The 13322-nt window shown below is 35.6% G+C and overlaps 1 protein-coding gene across 1 annotated transcript; it reads right to left on the bottom strand.

Annotated features, from left to right (window-relative positions):
- Positions 1-8: 8 nt before the first annotated feature.
- LOC107620767 (protein FAR1-RELATED SEQUENCE 5-like) lies at positions 9-8814 on the bottom strand. Its single transcript, XM_016322894.1, has 3 exons — positions 8336-8814; positions 8118-8253; positions 9-296 (listed from the first exon to the last, which is right to left on the bottom strand). Exons 1-3 carry the CDS (start codon positions 8812-8814, stop codon positions 9-11), a joined length of 903 nt encoding a protein of 300 aa, XP_016178380.1.
- Between the last annotated feature and the right edge of the window lie 4508 nt (positions 8815-13322).

Genomic DNA, 13322 nt, shown 5'->3' with positions numbered 1-13322 from the left:
ACATAGGTCTATTCTTGCTCGTCGGCTACAAGTGCAGCGGCAAAGACAACCATTTGGTTGTGGTGATTCACACCAGAGAAGGCTACCAGAGGTGAAAGGTAAACGTTTTTCTTGTATGTTACATCAAATGCAACCACATCTCCAAATACCTGGTAATCAATTTGGCTGGTGCCGTCACACCAAAACAAATGTTGTAACACGCCCTCCCCGTCAACAACTTCTTTGTAGTACGGTGCTGGATCATTTGCCTTGCACTCTCGGAGATACCTTAAGCACGATTCCGCATCTAGGCCGTACTGATGATGAGAATTTATACCGGTTCGAAATTCCACAAAATAATTCTGTTGTTAGTATAGTCCAAACCAATAGTCTATCCTCAAATCAAATTAAATCTAGTTTTGTCACAAGTACAAACTCCAATAAGAATTAACCGAAGTATTTAGACTCCGGGTCGTCTCACAAGGAATTGCAATGAAATGATCAATTATTGGCTATGAAGAACAAGGGGTTTGGTTGATAAAAGAGGCAACAAAATAAATGACAAGAAAAGTAAAGAGAGCAAGCAATTAAAGAAAGCAATTAATAAAGAGAGACATTCATGGCAAGGTTTGAGATCATAGGCTTTCTATCTTAGTTATTAATCATAACAATACTTAACAAGAATTTATCTTATTTCGTCATCCCCAATATTGGAAGAAGGTGTAACTTATCTTCCATTAGAGAAAGTCAAACAAGACTAGTTAATCTCAAGTCAAAAATCCTAATCAACGCACTAATTGAATTAGCAAGAGATTAGAGTCATTGAGAATGATATTAACTAACAACTCTAGATCACCAATCTAAATTGGGTATTAGTGAATCAAGATTGCCCAATTACTCTTCCCAAGCATAGAATGCTCAAAATCTACTCTAAAGCCCAACCAAGCATTTTATCAAACATTTGGAAGGTATAAAAGGAAAGCATATTAAAAATGCAAGAATAATAAATCTACCAACTACCAATTACAAGAAAAGTAAATTCATAACTCAAATCAACAATTAAAAGAACATCAAACATTAAATTTTATTCAATGTAAACAAAATCCAACATGAGCATTCATAAACATAAAAGAGACGTAGAAGTAAAATTGACAAGAAAACTAAGAAGAATAGAGTAGTGGAAACAAGAAATTATGAAGGAAACAAGATGAAAACATGAAAATTGACCTAGATCTAAGATGGAAATATCCTAAGAACCCTAATTCTAGATAGAAGAGGGAGCTTCTCTCTCTAGAAACTAAGCTACATGATGCCAAAACTTCAAAACAATTGCTCCCCCTTGCTTGGGCTTCAATTCTGCATGAAATACACTCAGAAACAAGCTAGATTTGGGCCTAGGCAGCTCAGAAATTGCCCCCAGCGTTTTGCCTTTAAGTGGGTCACGTGCGAGTATCGGCGCGTACGCGCCATGTGCGCGTGCGCGTCGATTGGCTATTTCCTCATCCGCGCGTACGCGCCTTGTACGCGTGCGCGTCGCCATGCGATATCACTTCTGTGCGCACGCACCTTGTACGCTTGCGCGCCCATTGAAGCATTCCCAATCTTTGTTTCTTCATGCATTCTCCACTTTGTATGCTTTTCTCCTTATTTCTTCCATCCGATACTTGCCTTATGAACCTGAAATCACTCAACAAACACATCAAGGCATCGAATGGAATTAAAGTGAGTTAAAATCACCAATTTAAGGGCCTAAAAAGCAAGTTTTTACACTTAAGCATAATTCAAGGGAGAATTACAAAACCATGCTTTTTCATTGAATAAATGTGAGAAATGTTGATAAAATCCTCCAAATTAAGCATAAGATAAACCACAAAATCGGGGTTTATCAAATCTCTCCACACTTAAACCAAGCATGTCCTCATGCTAAGAATAAAGAAGGACAAGAAAAGGAATATGAACATTTATTCAATGCAAAGAAATTATATGCACCTATCTATATGCATGCAACTAAATGCAAGATGATTCTACCTATTTGGTCAAAAGTAAATCAATCTCCAAGAACACATATGAACAAGCAGGGCTAAGATCATATGACGATTCATGAATCCTACCAATTCAAATATTGAAATGAAGTTCAAATAGACTTGCAAGAAGAGAAGCTCATGAAAGTCGGGAACAAGGAATTGAGCATCGAACCCTCACCGGAAGTGTATCTGCTCTAGTCACTCTAGTGTATAGGGTTGATCACTCAATTCTCTTCTACTCATGCTTTCCAAGATTTGTTTTTCTTCTAACAATCAACAATTATTCAATGTATGCACACATTCATCATGAGGACTTATTCATAGGTTGTAATGGGGTTAGGGTAAAGGTAGGGATGTATATGGTCAAGTGAGCTTGAAATTTGCGTCTTTGATTAGCCTAAGCTCTCACCTAACACATATAACAACCTATACAATTCTAATACACAACCTAGCTACCCATGATTCCCACTTTTTCACATACTCATGCATTCTTTTTAGTTCACATTCCATATGCATTGTTATTATTACTTTACTTTGGGGCATTTTGTCCCCTTTTTTTTGCAATTTTTTTTCTTTATATATTTTTTTTCTCCATTTTTTTTCACACATTTTTTTCAAAGTATATACAAATGTATCAATACATATGGTTTTACATATTTAATGCATGAGTATGTACCAAATTCCCAAAAATCTTCAACGAAAATACAAAAACACACTTTCCTCTCAACCAATGTCCCAAGTTTCCCATACCCAAATGATACACACTCTCACTAGCCTAAGCTAATCAAAGATCCAAATTAAGGACATTTATTGTTTTTCACTTATGGGTAGTGATGTGCTACAATTAAGAACAAAAGGGATTAAATAGGCTCAAAATTGGCTAACAATGGTTGATGAAAAGTAGGCTATTTGGATAAGTGAGTTAAATGAAAAATGATGGCCTCAATCATATAAATGCATGTATACATGGAATAATGGACATAAAGAATCAAACAAATCAAAGATTACAATCATAGAAAGAGAATAATACACACAAGAATGGAAAATAAGTGGTTATAAGATGTAACCACACAATTGGCTCAAAACTCACATGCTTATGTTCTTAGCTCAAAAACCACGTTCCAAAATGAATTCTTCAAGCAAGTTCAACAAAAAAAAAATTTTCAAATTGGTAGGGTGCCCTAAAATTAGATTTCTTGGAAAAGAGATCATCACCCTAACCAAGTTGTCCTAATAAGAAAGAAGTGGTATGCTATGTACAAATTCTAACTAACATGCAACCTATCATGCAATGCAACAGCTAACTAGCAAAGAAAATTAAGAATTGGTGTTGAAAAAAAGAGATTGTTACCCATGGAGGTCGGTCGAACAACCTCCCCACACTTAAAGATTTGCACCGTCCTCGGTGCATGCAAAGAAGAGTAAAGTGGACGGGTTGCTACAATTGATGAGTTTCTTCAAAGGGTTGTGCGGGTGAACTTGTTTGTTGCCCCATTTAAAAGCTTTTTCTTTCCTTCATTTGGTGGCCAACCTCAAAGGAGAGGAAAAGAAAGAAAATTCAGCCTACAACAAAGATATTAAACAAATATAACATAGGCGGGGCTAATGCCAAATAAGAATAGGATCCTCACTACATGTTAGCTACGCATGTAAGTGAGAAAACAATATAAGCTAAGGCATATTAACTAACACTTGATGCAAGAGTAAAGTCAAGGCATGAAGAGCACTCAAAAGCATCAAGTTCAAATAGAAAGAGTGGGTCATGAAAGGCATGCAAGTTCATATCAATGCACAAAGAATATAAGAGCCATACAAGATTAAGCATTGATTTAGAAGTTTCATCACCCAACAATATCAAACAAGTCAAGAAGCGCCAAGATTAACCAAAAAATTCTCAACAATTGAGTAAGAGAATTCAACACCATTATTAAAATAAGAAGCTTAAAAAAGAAAGTAAAAACAAGCTATAAAAACAAAATGAAAATGCGAAGAATAAAAGTATGCGAATGCAATGGATAAAAGAAATTGGAAGATGAGAAAAAAAAACTCTTTTTTTTGCGACGCGGACGCGTCATGCACGCCCACGCGCCGATGCGCAGATTGGTAGAAGGGACAAGCGACGCGGACGCGCACAGTACGCATACGCGTGCTTGATGAAGTTGGCGACTGACGCGGACGCGTCACGTACGCTTGCGCATCAGGTCGCGGGCACAGAGTAGGCACAACTTTGGCACAACTCTCTGGTTTTTATACCAGGAGTGTGAGATGCACCACCGACGCGATGTCACTTTTTTTTTAAAGATGCTTAGAACAAAAATAGGGTATTCTCCTAATCTACAAGCATTCTAAAATAATTAAAAATCAAATTTAACAACAAATCCTTTTGGTTTTTAAGAAATTTTCAAATACACTAAAAACAAAACTTATACTACAAGCAAAACGCAATTCAACAACAACTAAACTAATCAAAACAAACTAAGAAACAACCAATCAATCAAAGCAAAATGTATAAGAGTATAGAAAATAACAAAAACTACCTACAATGGCAACTCAATTCCTTCATTGATTATATCTACAAGAGAATGGAAAGAGGTTACCATGGTGGGGTGTCTCCCACCTAGCACTTTTAGTTTAAGTCCTTAAGTTGAACCATTGATGGGGGTCCTTGCTAGGATGGTTTATGCTTGAATTCATCCTTGAATCCCCACCATTGTTTGCATCTCCAATGTCCACCGGGATCCCAAATTAGGCGCACAAGACCTTCAAGTAAGCTTAGGTAGATGACAAGGCCCCAAGAGTTTTGATTGTTGAAATGAATTCAGGGGTCCAAACCTTGTTCTTGCGCCCATCTTCTCGTTGACTACCATAATTAGATTTGGGTGACAAGGCTTGTGAATTCTCAATTGAGCATCCAAACATTCTTCTAGACCCATGCAATTTGGTTCTACACCAACCATTGCTATTCAACTTTGAGCATGCAACCATCATGAACCTAGAAGGATGTCTCCAACCACTACACAACTCTCTCATACTCTTAACTCCACAAAGAGCTCTAAGTTGACCATCATTTTCAATAAAACCATATTCAAGTGAGAAAGTGAAGCTTAGGGATAGAAATTTTACCCACTTGAATGTTGTGTTGGATTATGGTGACTTAGGAAGGGGGACCTCCCCACACTTAGCCAATGCGAGGTTTACGCCCTTGTGCTCCTTCTTGGCTACCTCCACCTCTCTACAACTTTCCTCAACTTCAACTTCTTCCTCTTGGTGGCTCTCTTCCAATTCAATCTCTTCTTCATTGCTCACCAAGGGCATGAGAGGTTGTGCATCTTCTTCTTTGACCTCAATTTCAAGCCTAATGGGAGGGGATTCAATTGTAGATAAGAACTCCTCAATGATTGAATCCATCTCTTGATCAACCTTTTCAAAGTTTTCAATCATAATATGCTTTGGAGGTTGTACACCCTCCTCAACATCAACATCAAGCATCTTGGAAGAGGGCTCTCTAATTCTACATTTCCATGGACTTCCAACATCTCCTAGGTCTTCAACCACTCCTTCCAACTCAATTATCTTAACTTCCTCCCCTTGTGACAATTCTTGCTTCAACTCCTCTTCTTCACCTTGAAGCTCCAAACTCACTCCCTCACTAAGCTCCTTGGTTGCTTCTCAACATTCAACAATGAGAGTTCCTTGATCGCATAGGCTTAGGCGGGAGGAGACCATATTATGAACGGCTTCCGCTATGGTAGCTATCTTGGCTTCTAGCTCCTTGAACTCCTTTTGGTTCTCTTCTTGCCTTCGAATGTAAGAACTAACACATTCTTGGAGAGAATCATCCATTGGAGGTGGTGTGGAAAAAGAAGGTTCATTGTTTGGGAAGAAAGTTTCATAATTGGGAGTTAGACAGTTGGTTCATCTTGGTAAGGGTATGGAGGTGGTGTATATTGAGGTGGTTCTTGAGAGTAATTGTGTGGTAATAGTGGTAGTTCTATGTGTGGTTCATATGGTTCATAAGGTGGTTGGTATGGTAGATAAGAATTAGGGTCATGATGAGGTGTTTGGTGGTAGGGAGCTTGTGAGTAAGGTGGTTCAAAGTCATGTTGAGGGGGTGGTTCATAGGCATGTGGTGGTGGTTGTTGACAATCACAATAAGGGTCACCACATCCATTAGATTGATATGCATTAGGATTGGAGTTATACCTATAAGGAACCGGAGGTTGTTGCCAAGAAGGGCGATCAATCCTTTGAGGCTCCTTCTACCTTTGATTGTTCCATCCTTGATGCATGTTACCATTGTAGTTCCCATTTCCTACAACATAATTTGAGCCAAACTCATAGCCAAAGTGAGGATGAGAATTCATAATAGCAAAGAGAATAAAAACAAGTACTAATAAGAACTAATAAAAACTAACTCCTAAATCAAGCAAAACTAACAAAGAAGCCTATTAACATATATACAATAGCCAATAATATAACACCATTGCAACTCTCCGGTAACGGCGCCATTAATTTGATGATGAGAATTTATACCAGTTCGGAATTCTACAAAATAATTCCGTTGTTAGTATAGTCCAAACCAATAGTCAATCCTCAAATCAAATTAAATCTAGTTTTGTCACAAGTACAAACCCCAATAAGAATTAATCGAAGTATTTAGACTCTGGGTCGTCTCACAAGGAATTGCAATGAAATGATCAATTATTGGCTATGAAGAACAAGGGGTTTGGTTGATAAAAGGAGCAATAAAATAAATGATAAGAAAAGTAAAGAGAGAAAGCAATTAAAGAAAGCAATTAATAAAGAGAGACATTCATGGCAAGGTTTAAGATCATAGGCTTTCTATCTTAGTCATTAATCATAACAATACTTAACAAGAATTTATCTTATTTCGTCATCCCCAATGTTGGAAGAAGGTGTAAGTTATCTTCCATTAGAGAAAGTCAAACTAGACTAGTTAATTTCAAGTCAAAAATCCTAATCAAGCACTAATTGAATTAGTAAGAGATTAGAGTCATTGAGAATGATATTAACTAACAACTCTAGATCACCAATCTAAATTGGGTATTAATGACTCAAGATTGCCCAATTACTCTTTCTAAGCATAGAATGCTCAAAATCTACTCTAAAGCCCAACCAAGCATTTTATCAAACATTTGGAAGGCATAAAAGGAAAGCATAGTAAAAATTCAAGAATAATAAATCTACCAACTACCAATTGCAAGAAAAGTAAATTCATAACTCAAATCAACAATTAAAAGAACATCAAACATTAAATTTTATTCAATATAAACAAAATCCAACATGAGCATTCATAAACATAAAAGAGACGTAGAAGTAAAATTGACAAGAGAACTAAGAAGAATAGAGTAGTGGAAACAAGAAATTAAGAAGGAAACAAGATGAGAACATGAAAATTGACCTAGATCTAAGATGGAAATATCCTAAGAACCCTAATTCTAGAGAGAAGAGGGAGCTTCTCTCTCTAGAAACTAAGCTACATGATGCCAAAACTTCAAAACAATTGCTCCCCCCTTGCTTGGGCTTCAATTCTGCATGAAATACACTCAGAAACAAGCTAGATTTGGGCCTGAGCAGCTCAGAAATCGCCCCCAGTGTTTTGCCTTTAAGTGGGTCACGTGCGAGTATCGGCGCGTACGCGCCATGTGCACGTGCCCGTCGATTGGCTATTTCCTCATCCGCGCGTACGCGCCTTGTACGCGTGCGCGTCGCCATGCGATATCACTTCTGCACGCGCGCGCCTTGTACGCTTGCGCACCCATTGAAGCATTCCCAATCTTTGTTTCTTCATGCATTCTCCACTTTGTATGCTTTTCTCCTCATTTCTTCTATCCGATACTTGTCTTATGAACCTGAAATCACTCAACAAACACATCAAGGCATCGAATGGAATTAAAGTGAGTTAAAATCACCAATTTAAGGGCCTAAAAAGCATGTTTTTACACTTAAGGATAATTCAAGGGAGAATTACAAAACCATGCTATTTCATTTAATAAATGTGAGAAAAGTTGATAAAATCTCCCAAATTAAGCATAAGATAAACCACAAAATCGGGGTTTATCAGCCACCCTCCCTTCGTTGCTTCGCATTTACATTGTGAATGTCCCTTGTTCTGTAGGGGACATTATGATACCCGCCGACTAGGATCGCCATGAAATCGTGGATTCGTGAGACACCAATGCCCTCTTTGTGCATGTCGTTCATCTGCTCAATGTCCGCTTTGCTCATCCTCCGATGGCATGGAAGCATGGAAGAAAATTGCAATTCAAGAATGGGGTGGTTTATGCGCGTCTGAAAAGTACACAACGTACCAATGTCCTGATTTATCGTCCATGCGAACATGCATCCTTGTAGGGCATCCCCACCGTGTCTCGGCCCTCGGCCTTTTTTGCCAGTTAGGAATTGAGTAGAACTTCGGTGATCGGTACCCTTGTCGGTGGCACACGAATTCCTGTCGTATCCTTACTTCGCCACATTTTTCACTCCTGGAATGTCTAACGCCGAAGCCATGGTGCTTTGCATATTGCTGGCAGAACTCAAACGCAATATCATCATCTACGAAATTAAAGCGGCGAACTTCCTCCTCGCTGAAGTTCACAAAATCAATCGAACCTATCAATTCGCCAGAATCAATAGCGTATAAGTCATCATCCACAAAATTGTCATACATTCCTCCGACGCCGTCTAAATTGTCTTCCAATTCAACCCCATCCCGATTGTCGACATCGGTCTCTGCATGATGGTCATGTTCTATTTCATATTCGTGTAACTCATACTCGTCTAACTCCATCCCTACAAATCCTTCACCCTCAACTGATCAAACTCCATGGTCTGCTCCGTCGTACAGTTCTGCTTCGTCGGCAACACGCACGCCCCCATGGATATCTTCATCCCTGGCCACCCTTTGCCAAATAACAACAATACGGTAATTCAGCGAAAGACACAAAATTGGGAGATATCCTTGAACAAAAATTGGCGACATATAAGGAAACAAAAGGGGATATTTATAAATCAAGTGCAGGATAATAATACAATGGGTACCTTCTTTCCATTGATAGAGACGACGACGTCATCAACTACCGAAAACAACCTACAATGAAGATTAGTATCATCGTGGTCAAATGTGAAGTTGTTGGTGAGCTTGGATCCGCCTTAACAGAAGGGTTAATACTAAACACTTTCTCAATCCCAAAAAATCGAGCATTTCATAGATCAAAAACGTCGAATCTCGTCTGATGAGTTGCTGGAATAAGGCGATGCCGAAGCCACCATTGCTAAGTGGGGAGGAGAAGGAGTTAGCTGAGTAGGGAGATTTCAGTCGTTGTCGGTGGTGGAAATAATGGAAGGGGCAGTGCGATTGCGACGGTAGGGGAAGGGGAAGAAGAGAACCTGAACTGGAAGAGGAGGTTAGCGATAGTAATAGTTAACTAAATACTGAGTGTCTAACTAATTTTAACAACTAACTTAAATGTATTCATTTTAAAAAATTAAAAAAGTGACCCCTCTATTTTATATGCGATTGCAAAAAAAAAAAACCCCAAAAAAGCAAACATTTTTATTTTAATGCTTCTTGGCTGACCGGTGCGCCAAATAGCTTTTTGATGTTTCGGTGTACAAACAACTTCTACTTATTGAATCTGTGCTTGTCAAAATTGTGCAAGATAGTTTTAACTTTCGAGACATCTGTATTAAATTGTGATCCCGAACTTTTCTATAAATACCAGTCTTATAACACAATTACTCACCCATATTATCTTCAGGTTTAAAAAAATATTCTATATAAATTTTGATCACGATTTCTTATTTATATTAAATTTTTTTATTTAATTTATTTATTAATTATATTAATTTATCTCTCAAATTTGTTATACGTATTTTCTTCTCCATAGTTTCTCTTCGTATGAATATTTCATATTTTATATTCTCATCTCGATCTATTTCATTTTATTATCTTATCTTTTATATATATTTTATAAAAATATACAGATTAGTTCAAAAGTCTGTGATAATAATTAATATTATAATTATTAATTTATCCGTCATTTGTTTAATTGATATCACAATGTTGGATTTTTTTTTATCAGAAATTAGTACTAAAATTTTAGTTTCTATTCCTAAAATTTCAATATTTTAATATTTCTAAAAAGTGAGGATATATACAGAAAATTCAAATTTTTTGAGACAAAGACTGAAATTTTAATAACATTTTATACCTAAAATATTTTATTTCAAATTTTTAGTTTCTATCTAACGGCTCTCAAATATCAACTTCACGTGAAGTCGACTTCACCTGAGTTTTTACCTTCAATTAATTAATTCTAACTTTATCCTTTGTACAAATTAAATTAGAGTTTCATCATTATTTCAATCTCTATCCCTCACTTTACACCAAACATAATACTAAATTTTATTTCAGTTTCTATTTTCTAGTTTCAGTCTCTTAATCTTTATCTCTCTTCCAAATGTTACCTAAATATATGTATTTATATATAGCTGTATATCTGCGGGTATTTTGTTTCTGACTTTGCTCATCAAAGTACCGTTAATTCATTCTTAAATTTTCTATTTCAGCGTACTATAAATATATATTAAGATATTACTGCAGTATTTGTCACACCTTTAAAGTTATTTAAGTGTCCAACAAGTAGCTATAACTTCATGTAAATAATTTTGAAAGTAATTTAGGAACAGATTAGGTCAAAATTGTTATTTAATTGCGATTCTTTATTGTTAAAATTGTTAGCTGATTAGCTGATATTTTATGAAGAACGTGTCAAGTTTATTTCTTTTCACGAGGTTTTCCCATTTTATATTAGGTGATGTCATATAGTTCAATTCTTATACTATCTTACCAGCTCTATATTGTAATTCTATATTGTATATTGTATAAAAATAATAATGTGAGAAGGGCTAAATTTTATAGGGTGATATATAATATCTCAGGAAAAATGGAACAAAGCTTTGATTTGGTAAGGGATATTGATAACGATAGTGGTGATAAGATATGGTGCTTGAAAGTAAGGATTCTTAGGCTTTAGAAAGTGCCTTCTTATGCCAACAGTAGGTTTAGGCCTTCAATTGAAATGGTGGTAATAGACAAAGAGGTTAGTAGTTTATATTTTAGATTTTGTGTAAACTATTCACATCTTATAAGATCTTATCGATAAAAAAAATAGTTATAGAGGTCTATTGATACGAAGTTTTTTTTTAATTAGAGAACCAGTATCAACTATTTGATACGCAACTATCATTCTGAAATATTTGAGCCTCAACTTGAAAAAGGCAAAGTATAAGAGATTAATAATTTTGTAATAGATACCAACAACATCAAATTTAAGCCTAGCAAGCATGAATATCGGGTGATATTTAAGAAAGAAACTCGTGTCTCAATGAATGTGGACAACGAAATCCCAGTGCAATCTTTTGAATTTGCTACGACAGTGGATATACTATTTTCTACGCGAGATGATGTATACCTCATTGGTACGTAACTAAATTAACCAGTGCTTTTGCTTATATTATTCCATACTAAAATTTTGTTTTTTTTTCATGCATCTTTTATGGTAGATTATTCATTGGAGTTGTGTTTTGTATATGGCTAGTGGGTCATCTAACACGGATATTTTTTTTTTTTTTGTTAATTTTTTATCTTTCTTTCGTAATTAGATTTGATTGGTCTTCTGCAAAGAGTAAGTTCAAAAAAAGAAAGGGAGATACATACTACATCAAACTTGAGCTGGATGATCTCAAGTATACTCTCTTTCTTTTTTTTGTATTATAAGCTAAATTAATTTTTGTGTATTAATATTGTTATGGTAGATGAAGTTAATTTATTTTTCCTAATCAACTGGTTATTGGATTAATGAAATACAGTGGTGGAGAAAACATTCGGTCACTATGAGAGAATTACGCTCCGGACATTGTTGCTTTATAATCAATTCCAACCCAGCACAGAGTATATTGTTGTGCTCCAATTTGCAAAACTTAAACTTTTTAGTGGTATTGGTGTTGTTTATTGGATCAATATTTTGTGTATGTTTAATGAGTTCAATTCTTTGATCAGGTTTAGGCAATTTCTTAATGAGTAGTGATGTGCCTTGATATTCATGGGTTGTGTGATTGCTATATGTTTTCATATCGGCTTTTGTTTTGATACAAGCTTTCCATTTCTGAATTCATGTGATATGCGCACCACCTTGCTGATATATCGCTGATTTTAATCTGTTCAATCATCTTGCTGCATGAGTTACCGCTTATTGTCATTATATTGTTGCTTGTGTTTACTGAGCTGGGTGGTGCTAGTATATTGGAATTCTGGTTCACTACTTTATGCTGCTTTAACTGGGGTGTCTTTGCTTCATTGCTTATTGGATTGTTGAATATTTTCAAGATGTTATTGATAAACCACTATTTTATAGTTTATTTTGTGCTCAATTGAGTGGTTTTTATCAACTCTTTACCCATTTATTCATACTAATTGCATGGTTTTACAATTTCCTTCCTAATTTTGTGCTATGATTGAAAACATGCTTTTTTGGGCTTTAAATTTGCTATGTTTAATCCTCTCTTATTACCATTCAATATCTTGATATGTGTGTTAAGTAATTTCAGGATTTATAGGGCAGAAATGGCTTAGAGCAGTGACGGATCCAGAAAATTTTATCCGTGGGGGCAAAATATATATAGTATAATAATAATTTATATAATTATACTATAGTATTATAAAATATAATTATTCCTCAAAAATTATTTAACTAACAAATTAAAATAATAAAATAATAATTTAAATAATAAATAATTTAAAATTCCATTATTCTGGTTTCATATTTTGGAAAGATTGAATAATCTTTTCATTGTCAATACAATCAAATGTTTCTCTTTCTATGTATGTCACTAAACAATCATTTAAAAATTCATTTCCCATACGGTTGCGAAGCCAACTCTTTATGATGTTCATAGTAGAAAAGGTTCTTTCAAAAACTAAAGCTAACTTCAAAAGAAGAAACACTAATGGATAAACAATATTTTTTCAAGTCTCAACCAATTTCTGAGAAAGAGCACCAATCCCGTTTAAGTTTGAGAATTGATCATCAGAACGCACATCTAGTATGAAGTTCTCAAGTTGACTATCAAGTGCCAAAAATTGAGTAGAAGAAAATTCTAATGGATAGAATTGAGCTAACTAGATTAACTTCTCCTTATCAAACGCAAGAAATGAGTGTCTTGGATTCAGACAAGCTATACAAAAAAGTAATTCAGTATTTACCTCTGTAAAACGGTTCTTGAGTTCTTGAAGTT

Source organism: Arachis ipaensis, chromosome B10, assembly GCF_059453495.1.
Source record: "Arachis ipaensis isolate K30076 ecotype BB chromosome B10, ASM5945349v1, whole genome shotgun sequence".
Taxonomy (NCBI): Eukaryota; Viridiplantae; Streptophyta; class Magnoliopsida; order Fabales; family Fabaceae; genus Arachis; species Arachis ipaensis.
The sequence above is the reverse complement of the archived record's forward strand: the minus strand, read 5'-3'. Positions and strand labels throughout refer to the sequence as shown.